The sequence below is a fragment of the Lytechinus variegatus genome, chromosome 3, assembly GCF_018143015.1.
Source record: "Lytechinus variegatus isolate NC3 chromosome 3, Lvar_3.0, whole genome shotgun sequence".
In the NCBI taxonomy this organism is placed as follows: domain Eukaryota; kingdom Metazoa; phylum Echinodermata; class Echinoidea; order Temnopleuroida; family Toxopneustidae; genus Lytechinus; species Lytechinus variegatus.
In genome coordinates this window covers 18,298,761-18,312,895 of record NC_054742.1, presented here as the reverse complement: position 1 = coordinate 18,312,895, position 14,135 = coordinate 18,298,761, and the positions used below count along the sequence as shown (strand labels likewise).

Genomic DNA, 14,135 nt, shown 5'->3' with positions numbered 1-14,135 from the left:
ATTATACCTGTGCAAAAGTCTTACCCACCTAGGATTGATGAATTAAGACCCATTGCATTGACATTGAAACTGCTTATAAGTGTAGTTATAGCTTTACTATAAAAATTAAAAATATTAACAAAAAAAATGAATATTAAACAAAGTAAAATCAGAAAGAAATAAAAAAAAATAAATAGAAAAAGAAAGAAAGAAAGAAGAGATAAAGGAATTTTTACGTCTATATAAAAATAGGCTCAGTGTAAAAATGGCAGACGGGTAAAAATGGCAAAGGTAAAATTGGCAGAGGTAAAAATGGCAGAGGTAAAAATGGCAAAGGTAAAAATGGCAACAGTAAAAATGGCAGAGGAATAAATAGTAGCAGTAATAATGGCAGAAGCAATACTGGCAGAGGTATAAATTGCTGAGGTAAAAATGATAACACTTGAGCTGTTATTTTTTTTCCTGGACTTACACGCACGACCTTCTCATTTCAAATCGCTCTTCTAATTAAAGGGGAAATTCACACTGACATAAAGTTTATGAGGGTTTTATAGGGGATCCATCAAAGATGAAAATAGTTTTAATTTTACCTTAAGTATATTAACATACAAATAATTTCACATCCGCTCCTGAAAGATTTTTTATTAGCAGTCATGAACCACCGATTTAAGTTACTATAGTATCTGACGTCACAGATCAAAAATTCAAACTTCTAATAACTTTCTTAATCTTCGATGGGTTTTCCGCAAACTATCGCCAATATATATTTTTTCTGCTATTTTCACAGTAAACCATTTGTCAAGGTGAATTTCCCTTTCAAAACAGGTCGATAGAATGGTACCATACAAACAGCTATAAATTTAAATCCCTGATTTAATGTATTTTGTAAAGCGCATAGAGAGTCTTTTGACTATTATGCGCTATATAGATTTCAAATATTATTATTATTACACATTTCAAAATTCATGCGGCAACCGTTGCCATAGAAGCCATTTAAAGAACCTGATATCCACCTGGACTAGCTGCAATGAGGTATTACTCTGAAAAAAAGAACAATAGTTGCTATATCCTTTACATTAAACTATATACGTATCATATCAATATTCAGTCGGATCCATTATGATGTTGAAATATGAAAAATTACGTTTATAACAGAAAGTTTTGTTATTTTTCTGCTATCCAAGTTATGCAAGTGGTTCAAAGAAATCATGAACTCGTCTATTTCATTGTTTTAATGGTAGCGCACATTGGTGTTTACATTATAATTAGTTTGGCATGTCATGATCTTTAACTCTGTCAATTTTGCCTCTGCCATTATTACCTCTGCCATTTTTACCTCTGCCATTATTACCTTTGCCATTTATACCTCTGCCAGTTTTACCTCTGCCATTATTACCTCTGCCATTTTTACCTCTGCTATTTTTACCTCTGCCATTATTACCTCTGCCATTTTTACCTCTGCTATTTTTACCTCTGCCATTTTTACCCGGCACCATAAAAATAATTTTAAATATCCCCACTTTCCTTTTTCTTATGCTGTTATTACATGAAATCATAATTTATTCATTTTGTCATACATGTGTAAATGCTGTGTCTTAAAATATAAATATTAACAAAAAAATGGAATATCAAACAAAGGAAAATCAGAAAGAAAGAAAAAAAGAAAGATAGATAGAAGGGATAAAGGAAATTTTTACGTCTATATGAAATAATTTTAAATATCCCTACTTTCCCTTTACTTATGTTATTACATGAAATCATAATTTATTCATTTGTCTCCATTATGATGAAATAAGTTGCGGCAATAAATAACCAATGCACTTAATCAGTTGCCTATCCAATTGTTATAGTTCTTGGTAGAAAAACATTGAATAAACCTAATGTCATATATTAAATACAAAAAAGAAGTGGGGATAATCATATAAGCCCACCTAATGAATATTCAAGAAGGCATGCCTAGATCTGTTTCACCGGAATAATGCAAATCTTTAAAATTCAATAACTTTGTTATCCGATTTTAATCAAATTTTTAGTATTTTGCTTAGTGAATTTTGAGATATAAATATCTCCAGCCTGGATCATCCCTTTAAGGGAAATCAAAACCCAAGAAGACAAGCAATGTTGTTGAAAGAGTAAAATGGGAGGAACAATTTAAAATAATTTTCATCAAAATCGGTTAAGAAATGAGCAATTCAGGGACGTTTAAAGAGTATTCTACTTTCTATGGGGGTCCTCAAATTTTCATCTTGCCTCCTTCTGAGCCTAACTATAATTATGCCATGGGAATTTTTTTTGGACACCGCATAATTATGTTAAGGTAAGGGGACAATGTGAAATATTCAAAATAAAGGGGGAAATCTTATTTTTTTTTGTACAAAACAAATTGAGAGTTGTTCACAAATTAGCCACTTTTAAGCAAGTTTGCCAATTTGGGGATCCCCATAAAAGTACAAAAAGACATTTTAAACGTCCCTAACTTGCTTATTGTTTAACCGAATTTGATGAAACTTGTCTTAAATTGTTCCTCTCATTTGATAAACAGAACCAAACAATGAGGGCAATAGGCCTTTTGTTTTGCCATTTTAGCTTTGGTGATTAGCTGCGCTTCGAAAAAAATATTGGTACTTGTATATTATTCTGAAAAAGGCAGATATCATTACCACAAATCCTGTATTCGCCACCGAATCCAATATGTTTTGCCACTGGAGCAGTTAATGGTGATGCTCCATGGTGGAGTTGTGTCGAAGAAGATATATATATCCCCTTGGAAGACCTAAATGAAAATTACCATTCACAAATTCCTTGGCCCCATCCACTTTCCTCATCTCCCTCCTCCTCCTACCCCTCTTCCATATATTCCTCTATCTTTCTCCGAACCCCCTGTCATCCCTCTCCCCTCCCCTCTCACTGTATCTGTCTCTCCCTCTGTTCATCTTTGTCTGTTCTCTCTACCTACATATTTATCCACTTTCCTTATGATATCCCTCGTTCTAATCTAAAAATTCCTCGCCAGCGGGCAGATATCTTGACCCGGGGGCCTAGGCATTACATTGACGAGTGGATACCATGCTCGACCCCCCAAAAAACACACGTAAAAGGATATCTTTTTCAAGATAGGGCACACTTTTTTTACCCAAGTACAAGCCATAAACAGAACACAGTGCGCTTAGAAACAACAGTATAGTAAGCGCCGTATAAATGTTATGTATTATTATTATTATAAGGGTGTCAAAAAACACTAAAATATTGAAAAAAGGTATATATTTTCCCTAGGAAGCTACGTGTTTAGGATCAAATTTGCGAGGGTATAAAATATTAAGACTAAAATGTTTTATAAATGATGTACTTTTTGCCCCAAGAGTCAACACTACGTGTTCAGAGTACGGTTTGCGAGAGGTGTGGGATCGGAGGTGGGGCTGTACGATGTAGGTAAAGGTAAAACTGTACTCGTTTAGGGGTTCAATCAGGGAATACTTGCCAATACAATCGTTCTGTTTCAAATACTTGTTAAGGGTATGGTTTTACACGCCAATGCGTGTTAAGGGGTGCATTTTCAGTACATGGAAAATACGTGTTTAGGGTGCTTTTCGAGACCCTATGGTCCCGCATGGTATCCACTCGTGAATGAAAGTGGCCCCTCGGGTATATATAACGCAATTGGAAAGAAAAAGCAAATATTTTTTTTATTCAGTTAATGTGGTCAAATTCAACAAAGAAAATACTCTGGTGTATGTGATGAAAAAATGAAAGTGTGGTGCTTTATTATTGGTCATTTTGCCTACATAAACAGGAAGTTTGTCAAAACATGTAGAGAAGAGTGCACTTAAAGGTATATTTCAATATACCAACACATTGCAGCTATTGCCTAAAAACTCTGTTTCATTAATAACTAAATGTGGCCATTTTTTGTCTCTCAGCTTTAAATCATTACCAATGCAAAGCATAAAATTGTTCATGATAACATTGATAACAATATATTTATAGAACGCTTCCAACAAAAAGCATTGCATTCTACTGTGCTTTAATATGAGCTTCAACAAAGCTTTATTTTAGCAATCGACTGTTCGATGGCAGATAGCTCTATATAATACAAATCATGAAATTAAATTAAAAAAAAAAGATTCCCGTCATTATATCGGAGAAACAATCAGATAAAAACAACGTATTGTGGCAAGTCAAATACGGACAATGCAATGAAAATAACCCTTTTCAGAAACACGATTGAGGAAACATTTAATATTCACGGCAAAGAAAAAAAGAGGATGAAAAAAAAGAACAAATATGAAATAATAATGATACTACTTTCTGATCAAAAGATTAGATTTTTTGTATCAAAAGTGTTTTTTTTTCATAACATTTTGCCCCATACACAATTTTTTGCCTCCTCAAATTTTTTTGGCTCGATACACTATACTCGTTAGCAGCAGCATCATCAGTATAATCATCATCAGCAGCAATAGCTTCTTCATCAACATCTACATCATCAGCAGCATCAGCAAAATCATTGGTATAATCATCATCATCATCATCGCCGTCGTCGCCGCCATCATCATCATCGTCATCATCATCATCAGCAGCAGCAGCATCATCGATATAATCATCATCATCGTCATCATCATCATCATTCGTATATTCATCATCATCGTCATCATCATCATCAGCAGCATCATCATCATCAGCATCATCATCATCAGCATCATTATCATCATCAGCAGCATCATCATCATCAGCAGCAGCAGCATCATCATCAGCAGCAGCAGCAGCAGCAGCAGCAGCAGAACCAGCATCATCATCATCAGCAGCAGCATCATCATCATCATCATCAGCAGCAGCATCAGCATCATCATCATCATCATCAGCAGCAGCAGCAGCAGCAGCAGCAGCAGCATCATCATCATCATCAGCAGCAGCAGCATCATCATCATCATCAGCAGCAGCAGCAGCAGCAGCAGCAGCAGCAGCATCATCATCATCATCATCAGCATCATCATCATCATCAGCAGCAGCAGCATCATCATCATCATCATCATCATCAGCAGCAGCAGCAGCAGCAGAACCAGCATCATCATCATCAGCAGCAGCAGCAGCATCATCATCATCATCAGCAGCAGCAGCAGCATCATCATCATCAGCAGCAGCAGCATCAGCAGCATCATCATCATCAGCAGCAGCAGCATCATCATCATCATCAGCAGCAGCAGCAGCAGCAGCAGCAGCAGAACCAGCATCATCATCATCATCATCAGCAGCAGCAGCAGCAGCAGCAGCATCATCATCATCATCAGCAGCAGCATCATCATCATCAGCAGCATCATCATCATCATCAGCAGCAGCATCATCATCATCATCAGCAGCATCATCATCATCATCATCATCAGCGGCAGCAGCAGCAGAACCAGCATCATCATCATCATCAGCGGCAGCAGCAGGAGCAGCATCATCAGAAGCAGCAGCACCATCAGCATCAGCAGTATCATCAGCAGCATCATCATCGTCATCATTAACACATCACCACCACCACCATCATAATGATAATTAACAGCAGTCATGTAGCAAAAGTGACATCAATTATCATCATCATCATTGTAATCACAATCATTATCATGACCACCACCACAACCATCATTATCACCGTCGTCCATGGCCGTACGCAGAAATTTTTCATTGGAGGGGGGGAGGCAGCTTTTTCAAGAAGAGCGAGGAAGTGACCGAGCTTGTCATTGGGGGCGCTTTTGCCCTTTTAAAAAGTGGAATTGAAAGATTTCTTGCATACTTTTGGTGAATTTTGTGAAAATTTTCAATTTTCAATATGGGGCGGGGGGAACTGCCCCTTGCTGCGTATGACCATGTCGTCATCCTTGAAAATAATGTAATGTAAATCCTCAAAACCACAGTTACTTATCTTTAACATAAAATCTAGTTTTTGAACATCTGAAGAATTTATACAATTTTCTCATAACTATTCTCTAAAGAAAATAAGACTAATAGTACATCCAAGAAGTATCTTGTTCTGTGATCATGGTGATTCAATGGCACATAGTATATCGCAATATTGAGAAAAACGTATTGTGCAGTAATTATGGATACTTTCCACCTAAGAAGCCGTGAAGAAAACGTAAAGATGAAAAGAGACGAGAGTATCTTCCTCTTTTTCTTAAAATAGAAATTTAACTTAGTGTCTGCTTCATATTAGTGAATTTCCTTTACTTGTATTCTTCGTAAGTTATAGTTTAAGCATGTCAAAAGTAACAAATCACAAGAATTCCGACGAATAACCATATAATAATATTACACATATAATAATATTACACATATCCAAGAAGCTAAATCCGCTTTTAGTGTTTATCTGTAAATCAAAGTTTGTTTAATTTACCACTTTCTTTCATATTATCCACAGCTATATATACAGATATGTATACATACATTATAGGGTCAACAGTTACTGATGGAGTCACTCTACTACAATGGGACTTTAATCATATATATATATATATTTAATTCAGCATTCAATATCACCTTTTAAGAATTTCTAAAAAGTTTATTTGGCATGGATTTAGCTCCTTTTGGAATATTAAACCTTAGTTGGGTGTCTATTTTTCCCAATTTGAAGGAAGGTAATATTAAAAATTGGACACGAAACACATTGATATCTCTAAAAGAGTGCATTTAACATTATATATTATGTTTATCTATCGAAAATTAAAAAAAAGTTATTTTTCATCTTTTCTAAAGACGGCGCCTTTTCGATGTTGAAGGAGCTAAATACAAAATATATCCATAAAAAATAGTCCAATTGTGTTATTTTCATCAAAATTTGCACAGATGGTGTTATTATTATTATTATTTGTTTGGCGTCACCTGTGCCTGGAGGCGAAAAGCGAACTGAATCACTGTGACCCGCAGGTCTCTCCTCCCGATATAACTGATTGGGGGGAATGGAGGTGGACCACTACACCGGGGTTTCCCCCTACTCTTATACGAATAGTGCAGTGGGTTCTTAATGTGCAAAGGTGGTGACTCCCCTCTACACGGGACCTCCATTTAACATCCTATCCGAGGGACGGAGTGTTTTCCATTGTAACATAGCCTGCTCTATGAAACATGGGAGAGACGTTTACACACAACCAGAGCTGCCAACCTGAACAAGTACTTTTCAGTATTTTAAAAGCTGAAAATCAGTATTTTGGTGAGGAAATCAGTATTTTCAAAGATATGCCAAATAAGGAAAAAACATAAAACAGAATTTTAGAAATTAGTATTTTGTATAAAAAACCATCAGTATTCTTCTCATTTTTCAGTACTAAATACTGAAAATCAGTACTACTTGGCAGCTATGCACAACGCACTGGCTTCAGTCATCCGCCCGGGGTAGACTCGAACCCACGATCTTTGGTTCGACGGGCAGACGCGTTACCGACTGAGCCAACGCCGCGCTCTCTAAGTGTGAACTGGTATTCACAACATGTATAAAAAAAAATGAATGCATAACTAGAAAATAAATGCATAATGACCAGGTAGTGGATTTAGCTCCTTTCAGTTGGAATGAAACTGTTTTGGATTTAGGTCCTTTTGAATCAATAAAACTAAAATTTGCAATCACTTTTGTTTACGAATCTTCTAATATTTTTTTTCAAATGCGATATTGTGCATTTGATTCCCAGGTTTAAGATGCATATACTTATCTTTTATAAAATAAATTTCGGTCAAAACTGGATTAAGCCCCTATTGAAATCAAGCTCTTCACAAAATATATACAGGTTTGAACAACCTTTGATATGTCCATGGACATACTATTCTGAGAGAGTAGTAGGTCCATGATATTTCTGAATGGTTAGTGATTCATTTGACAAAAATAGAATTATGTAGGTTACATCACCGTGCAGTGATATTAAACCATGATAAATATTACCTTCTCATTTACTCACATTGATGTCGAACTCTAATCAGGCTTTTGTCGTTCATTATTGGGAGCATTATTTTCATATTTACAATGTTCTTTTCCTAACTTTTAATTACATTGAATTCTTTAAATATCGTGGTCGCTAAAGATTATGTAAATAAAAGCTTGTATATTTTTTGAAATTTTATGTATTTTTTCCTCAAATTTGAACATTCTGGGCAATGTACCTGAAAAAGATATGAATGCAACTAAATACTACGAACGCGAAGCACGAGTATAATGTTTGATACACGTTTTGAACTGATGGAACAGGTTAAAGACTGCTTGCAATGTTAGCCATGAAGATGTTACGTATTTAAACAATCAAATAATGCGAGCGCGAGCTGATTTTTTAAAAATATTTTTACCTAAAGGATGGAAATTTTAAGCACTTTTCGTAACTTATACAGAATAGGTATACAACTAAACAATTGATGCGAGCGCGCATCGCGAGCAGAAAATGTTAATATTCAGACCATAAAACTGACATTTTTACAGAGCACTTTCTAAAAATCAATTAGGGAAATCACAAAAAATAATGAAAGTTTCAGAGGTGAAATATCTTTTGTATATCGACTTCCAAACTTGATATTTAAGCTCCACATTGAACAAGATATGTAAATCACCTAACAGGCGAACGCGAGCGAAAATCTTATATAGTGACATGAAAGATTATTTTATTTTTATTTTCCAAGCCTTCCCCTCATCTTATTTTATTCACTCGTCGATCTTCCTCCTCTTCTTTTTTTCCCCTCTTTTTTTTGCTCCGCCAATAAGGGGAGGGGGGGGGGGGCTCGGCTCCCTGGATCCGCCACCTATGGTCCTGTATTATTATTATCATGATACACTCACTGAGGTAATGTAACTATTAGAATAAACGACAACATGTCTGTCTGAAACGACGGAATGCCAAAATATAAACAAATACATTGGTGATATGACTAATATACTTGACTTGAAGAGTGAAATAAAATATGAGAGATCCGTTGTCTTTCGCCAAGAGAATGCGAGTGATTTGATCATTAGGAATCTGATCGATGACAATATTCGGGAGCCAGAGAAGAAAAAACAAGACGGTAATAATGATGACGACTTGAGTTGTTTTATGGTCTGATTGGAGCTTCTTTGCTGGCCTTTTCATCTTGTGACTTGTTGCTTTCTGGAATGCCTTCTTCAATTTGGCTGGTTTGATATCTACTGAAGATGTCATTTCAGTAATTCCGATGGATTCTCCTTCTGCTGAAACGGTAATATCTGATTTTGATATATCGGCACTTACTGAAAGGACAGACTCGGCTTTTGTATCTATATTTTCACCTGGACGTCCTTGGCAGTCGGAGCTATATCTGTTAGTCATTTGTTGACGAATGATCTGATGAGCACGAATGAACTTGTAAATACGAATATATAAAGTTGTTATAACCAAAGCAGAAACAAAGAATATAATTGCTTGAGACTTGGCATATACGTCACGCCCCCAAGAAATATCACCATATACATTGCATCCATACTGCCCACGACGTTTCATAGACTTTGTGATGAAAAAGAACGGTATATGAAGACCGAAGGCGATGATGGGACAACAGATAGAGACCAATGTGGAAGCTCGTCGTCCGAATCGTCTGTCAAATGGCTTACATACCGCTTGGTAGCGATAAAACGCTATCGAGATGGTCAAAAACAATCCGGCATAGAGAGGTGATCTCGCTCCAATCACCTCGATATAACATGCCCAAGGATGCTCATCATGAAAGAAAGCTATGGGTATCTTCATCCCGTTCATGACACAAGCAATGACATCGACCACTGCAAGGGCGACGAAGGTAACATCAGTAGCATTCTTAATACCTTGCTTCGTAAAGACGACGATGATTGCTATGTTACCAGGTATACCAAGTGTGCAGGCTAAACACCCGACAATCAAACGAATTATAAATAAAGTAGTGAACATGCTGATTAACAACTTCCTATAGACAATAATATCAACTTTAAAAGTATTTGGAAAATTTTTCCTTAAGAAGAAATAGCAAGAAAAGCCTAGATCAGCTTTATCTTGTTAACGTGGAAAATTCTTTCTCATCAGATCTGCATGCTTCAATATGATATAGGCCTACATACACTTGCGTTAAAAGACCTAACATAAGGCTTTATATATTAGTCAATAACAATGCGACGTGACAAGAAATACTACCCACTATATGAACTTTTCTAAGGGAGGAAAGGATGGAAGGGGGGGGGGGGAGTGGAGTTTTTAGGGTAAATGGGAAAGAGAATGAGCGACTTCCTATATCTCTTTTCAAGAATGAAAAGTTGGGTCTTCTTTCCCCAAATCAAAATACCCTGATGGCGTCGCCACTGGATGGTAAACAAATCTATTTTTCAGAGGCGTAGGTTTTAAAAAGAATAGATGGGTGAATTATCGGATCGATCAACATGCGTAGATGCAAGAAAAGTCGCAAAAATTTGAGATCACATCCAGGTATACTGCAAGGTCAATATTGAAAAGATTTTGTTCAAGCCATTTATAGGAAATAGAAGGGAAAAAAGAAACGTCATGGATATTCTCGTGAAAGCCAACTAGATTTCTTTCAAACAGAAAAGAATTTTACACAATGTTCCAAGTATCTGAAAAGGTATTTTTGTATTGTGAACAAAACAACTTGGAGTACCGTCACTACCGTGACCTATTCATCACACTCTCATCCAAATCTTGGGGAAAAAAAATATCGACGATTTTGCATGAGATCGATGGTACAAGCGGGGAATGATAGACTTTTTAAATCGATTTCTACAACTTTTGTACAAAATACTTTCTACATGTTTTAGAACTATGGGCAAACTGCCATCAATAATTTACATCAAGGCTGTTTTTGTGTATTATCTTTTATTTGCATTATCAATCAGACTATTCTATGAACCTTTATAGGATAAATCCACCCCGAATAATAAGTATACTGAAAATTTCACCAAAATCGGATGTAATTAAGACTGTTATGACAATTCAAAGTTTAGCTCGACTTCACAAATCAGTTATATCCAGTGCATTATTGTCAAAGTGCAAATGAGTTAGGAAACAAAATGATATCACCCACTCACTAGATTTCTTTTGTATATTCCTCTTCATTATTGTAATGTGAAACAAAGTTTGATTGCTTTCGGAATATGTGGAATTTATTTTTGCAACCTATTTGATGAGTATCCTTATTGCCAAATCTGCAAAAAATGAAGTGTTTAATAATATTCAAAGAAGAAGTAGTGAGTGACATTATTGATTCTCTAATTTGCGTATCACTATTGTGCATAAAACTGTTTTTGTGAAAAATAAGCAAAATTTGACGTCAGGGCTTTTTAAACTTTACTTTGGATTTCGATGAAATTCAGCATTATTCCTGTTTGAATCCTCGGCTGGTTAATGGCTTCATTATCGAACAGCCTTTTCAGTGTTCACATCATCTGGAAACTGTGCTTTAAAAATTTCAATTTACACATTTAAAAAACATAATTGGTCTTATCGCCAAAGTCATATTTGATAGTTTTGAGAACAATTACAAAAGCAGTTTACAATAATTCTCTCATTTTCAATTGATGATACAACTCAAGCCAAAACATTGAACAATGAAACAGTCAAGAAAAATATAAGTATTTTCGCGACAATAAACATTTTTTTTTGCAATCACGTAAGATGACCGACGCACTTTAGAAAAACTTGGTGACTTCACATGCTCGGCTTCGGCAATCGGATTGCATCAAAATAGGGTATAACATGACCAACGATATCACTAGCTGTCCCTCATTCACAAGACTAGTCTTCAGCATGCCAGTACAAATCCATGTAGAATTATAACTTTGGAAACTATTTTGTCAATATGACATGACAAACTTATTTCTATTTTCAAATTACAAAAAGTTCAAATTTTAAAGGAAAGTTTAGCTTGGCAACAAATTCGTTTTTAAAAAAGTCCCCAAATCAGATAAAACAAATACCCATCAAATCATAAGACAAGACTTTTTTTTGTATATTCTCTTACTTTTTGACTTTGTGGAAGGTAATTTTTAAAAGCACTCTCGTTAGATTTATACAATTTCATTATTTGGAGCCTGAACATATCTATTTAAGATAATAATGCAACAAAACTAAAGTTTGTGTAAATATAACATGACAAACTAATTTCTGATATTTTCAACTTACAAAAAAGTTCCAAGCTTAAAGTTCAGCTTGGCAACAAATTCATTTTAAGAAAAGTACCCAAATCAGATAAAACAAAATATCCATCAAAGCATAAGACAAATAAGTTTTTTATAAGTATATTTTCCTACTTTGTGACATCTTGAGCTGATGACATGTATATCGTGTAATAAGATATAATATATATTCCAAAAATTTCCATTTTGTTATGGTTCATTATGACTGAAAATATTTTCCTCAAAGAAGCGTGTAAAAAATGGCGAGTCTGATGATTATTGACAGGTAAAAAAAAGTTTTGATTTTCTGAGAAAATAGCACTTATATCACAAATCATGCCATTCAAGGTGCTGCCAATTTATGATGTCATGATACTCGATGGATTTTAGCCAAAACTTCATTGTTTCTTTCATTTATATGCTCATTAAAACCATTCTTGATTCAGGGTAAACTTTCTCTTTAACGCTATAGGCTATAAAATACAAAAACAAAACAAATATGTGAAAAATAAAAACACTTCAAACCATCATATTCAATAATTTCTTTAGTTTTACTGACATTCAAATACAAATATAAAACATTTTATAACAGTATAACTTTCAGTGCCATTGATTAATAAAAATGCGTAATAATTGTAGGTTTATTTTTATTAATATAGCATGCAACTCATAATATCCTTTGCCACTATATATTCATATTATCAAGGGATAGATATACCAAAATGACGAAAAATAAATGTCATGAGGTTCTCAAAGATGAAGAATTGTTCATTTTACAAACTGATTTGCCTAAAATTGACAACGTAATTTTGAAACCATGATTCCTGATTGCATGCACCAATTACACTATTTCAGTGTGATGTATATATGGAGAAAGTGCCCAATAATGAAGTTGTGATTTTATTACAGGGAGCTATATTGATGCCTGACACTAAGGATACTGTTTTGATGAGCCCCAGGGATGAGCCTGCTGTTTATGTAATAAACAATGGAATCATCAATAAAAAGTAGTAGTCTCATTAATGGTGCAACCTTAGTAACACACATCAATTCAGTGCCCTTTGATAAATGTGTGCATTCACTATTAGAGCTCTCTTCATTTCTTATGTGCTAAAATTAGCTTATTCAATGCATGAAATTTGCATAAACTGTGGTTTCAAAACCACCTTTCTGAATTCCAGCCATCGTGTTGTAGAAATAAAGAAATAAAATAAAAACCCAAGACTCACATGAAGTATCAATACAGTGTTGCTAAGGCGAGCACATAATACGCCCGCGTGTAACACAGAAAATGGAGTTATTGGTCAAGCAAGAAAAGAGAAAGGTGACAGTCTGACCTCAAAATCAATAGAATTCCTGGGACCTATGCTAGTATCATACACACCAAATTATATGAGCCTAGGTTAAGTTAAACTTCAGTTATTGCGTTTACAAGGACTGCAGAAGGGTAAGATGAAAACATGTGACTTTGACCTCGAAATCAATAGGCTTCCTGGGACCTGTGCTAGTATCGTACACACCAAATTATATGAGCCTATGTTAAATTAAACATTGCGTTTACAAGGACTGCAGAAGGGTAAGATGAAAACATGTGACTGTGACCTTGACCTTTTGACCTCAAAATCAATAGGCTTCCTGGGATCCATGCTGGTATTACACACACAACTGAAGTTGTCACATCTACAAAGACCGCAGAAGGGTATGATGAAAAAATGTCACTGTGACCTTGACCTATAGGTTAAGTCAAACTGAAGTTATCGCATTTAAAATGAAAAGTTAACAGACGGATGGACAGACAGACAAAACGAGCGTGATACCATAATACGCTCCGTCTAGGACAGGGGTATAAAAAATAAAAGAAAAATTACAACTCATTACATTGAACTATCTTAAAAGCACTCTCATTAAATTTATACAATATCATTATTTGGAAATTGAACACATCTATTTCACAAGTACTGATAGATAACAAGTTTCTTGTTCACTACATTCAATCCAACAACAACGCAAACTTTGGTAGGAAAAAAGATAAAAA

At 35.1% G+C, this 14,135-nt stretch overlaps 1 protein-coding gene across 1 annotated transcript; it reads right to left on the bottom strand.

Annotated features, from left to right (window-relative positions):
• Positions 1 to 8,733: 8,733 nt before the first annotated feature.
• On the bottom strand, positions 8,734 to 13,429 carry LOC121410385 (5-hydroxytryptamine receptor 2B-like). Its single transcript, XM_041602433.1, has one exon. It carries the CDS (start codon positions 9,867 to 9,869, stop codon positions 8,787 to 8,789), a length of 1,083 nt encoding a protein of 360 aa, XP_041458367.1. The 5' UTR covers positions 9,870 to 13,429; the 3' UTR covers positions 8,734 to 8,786.
• Between the last annotated feature and the right edge of the window lie 706 nt (positions 13,430 to 14,135).

Excerpts from the sequence above, each read along its gene's own strand:
- LOC121410385 (XM_041602433.1), bottom strand. The coding sequence starts at position 9,869 with ATGTTCACTACTTTATTTATAATTCGTTTGATTGTCGGGTGTTTAGCC.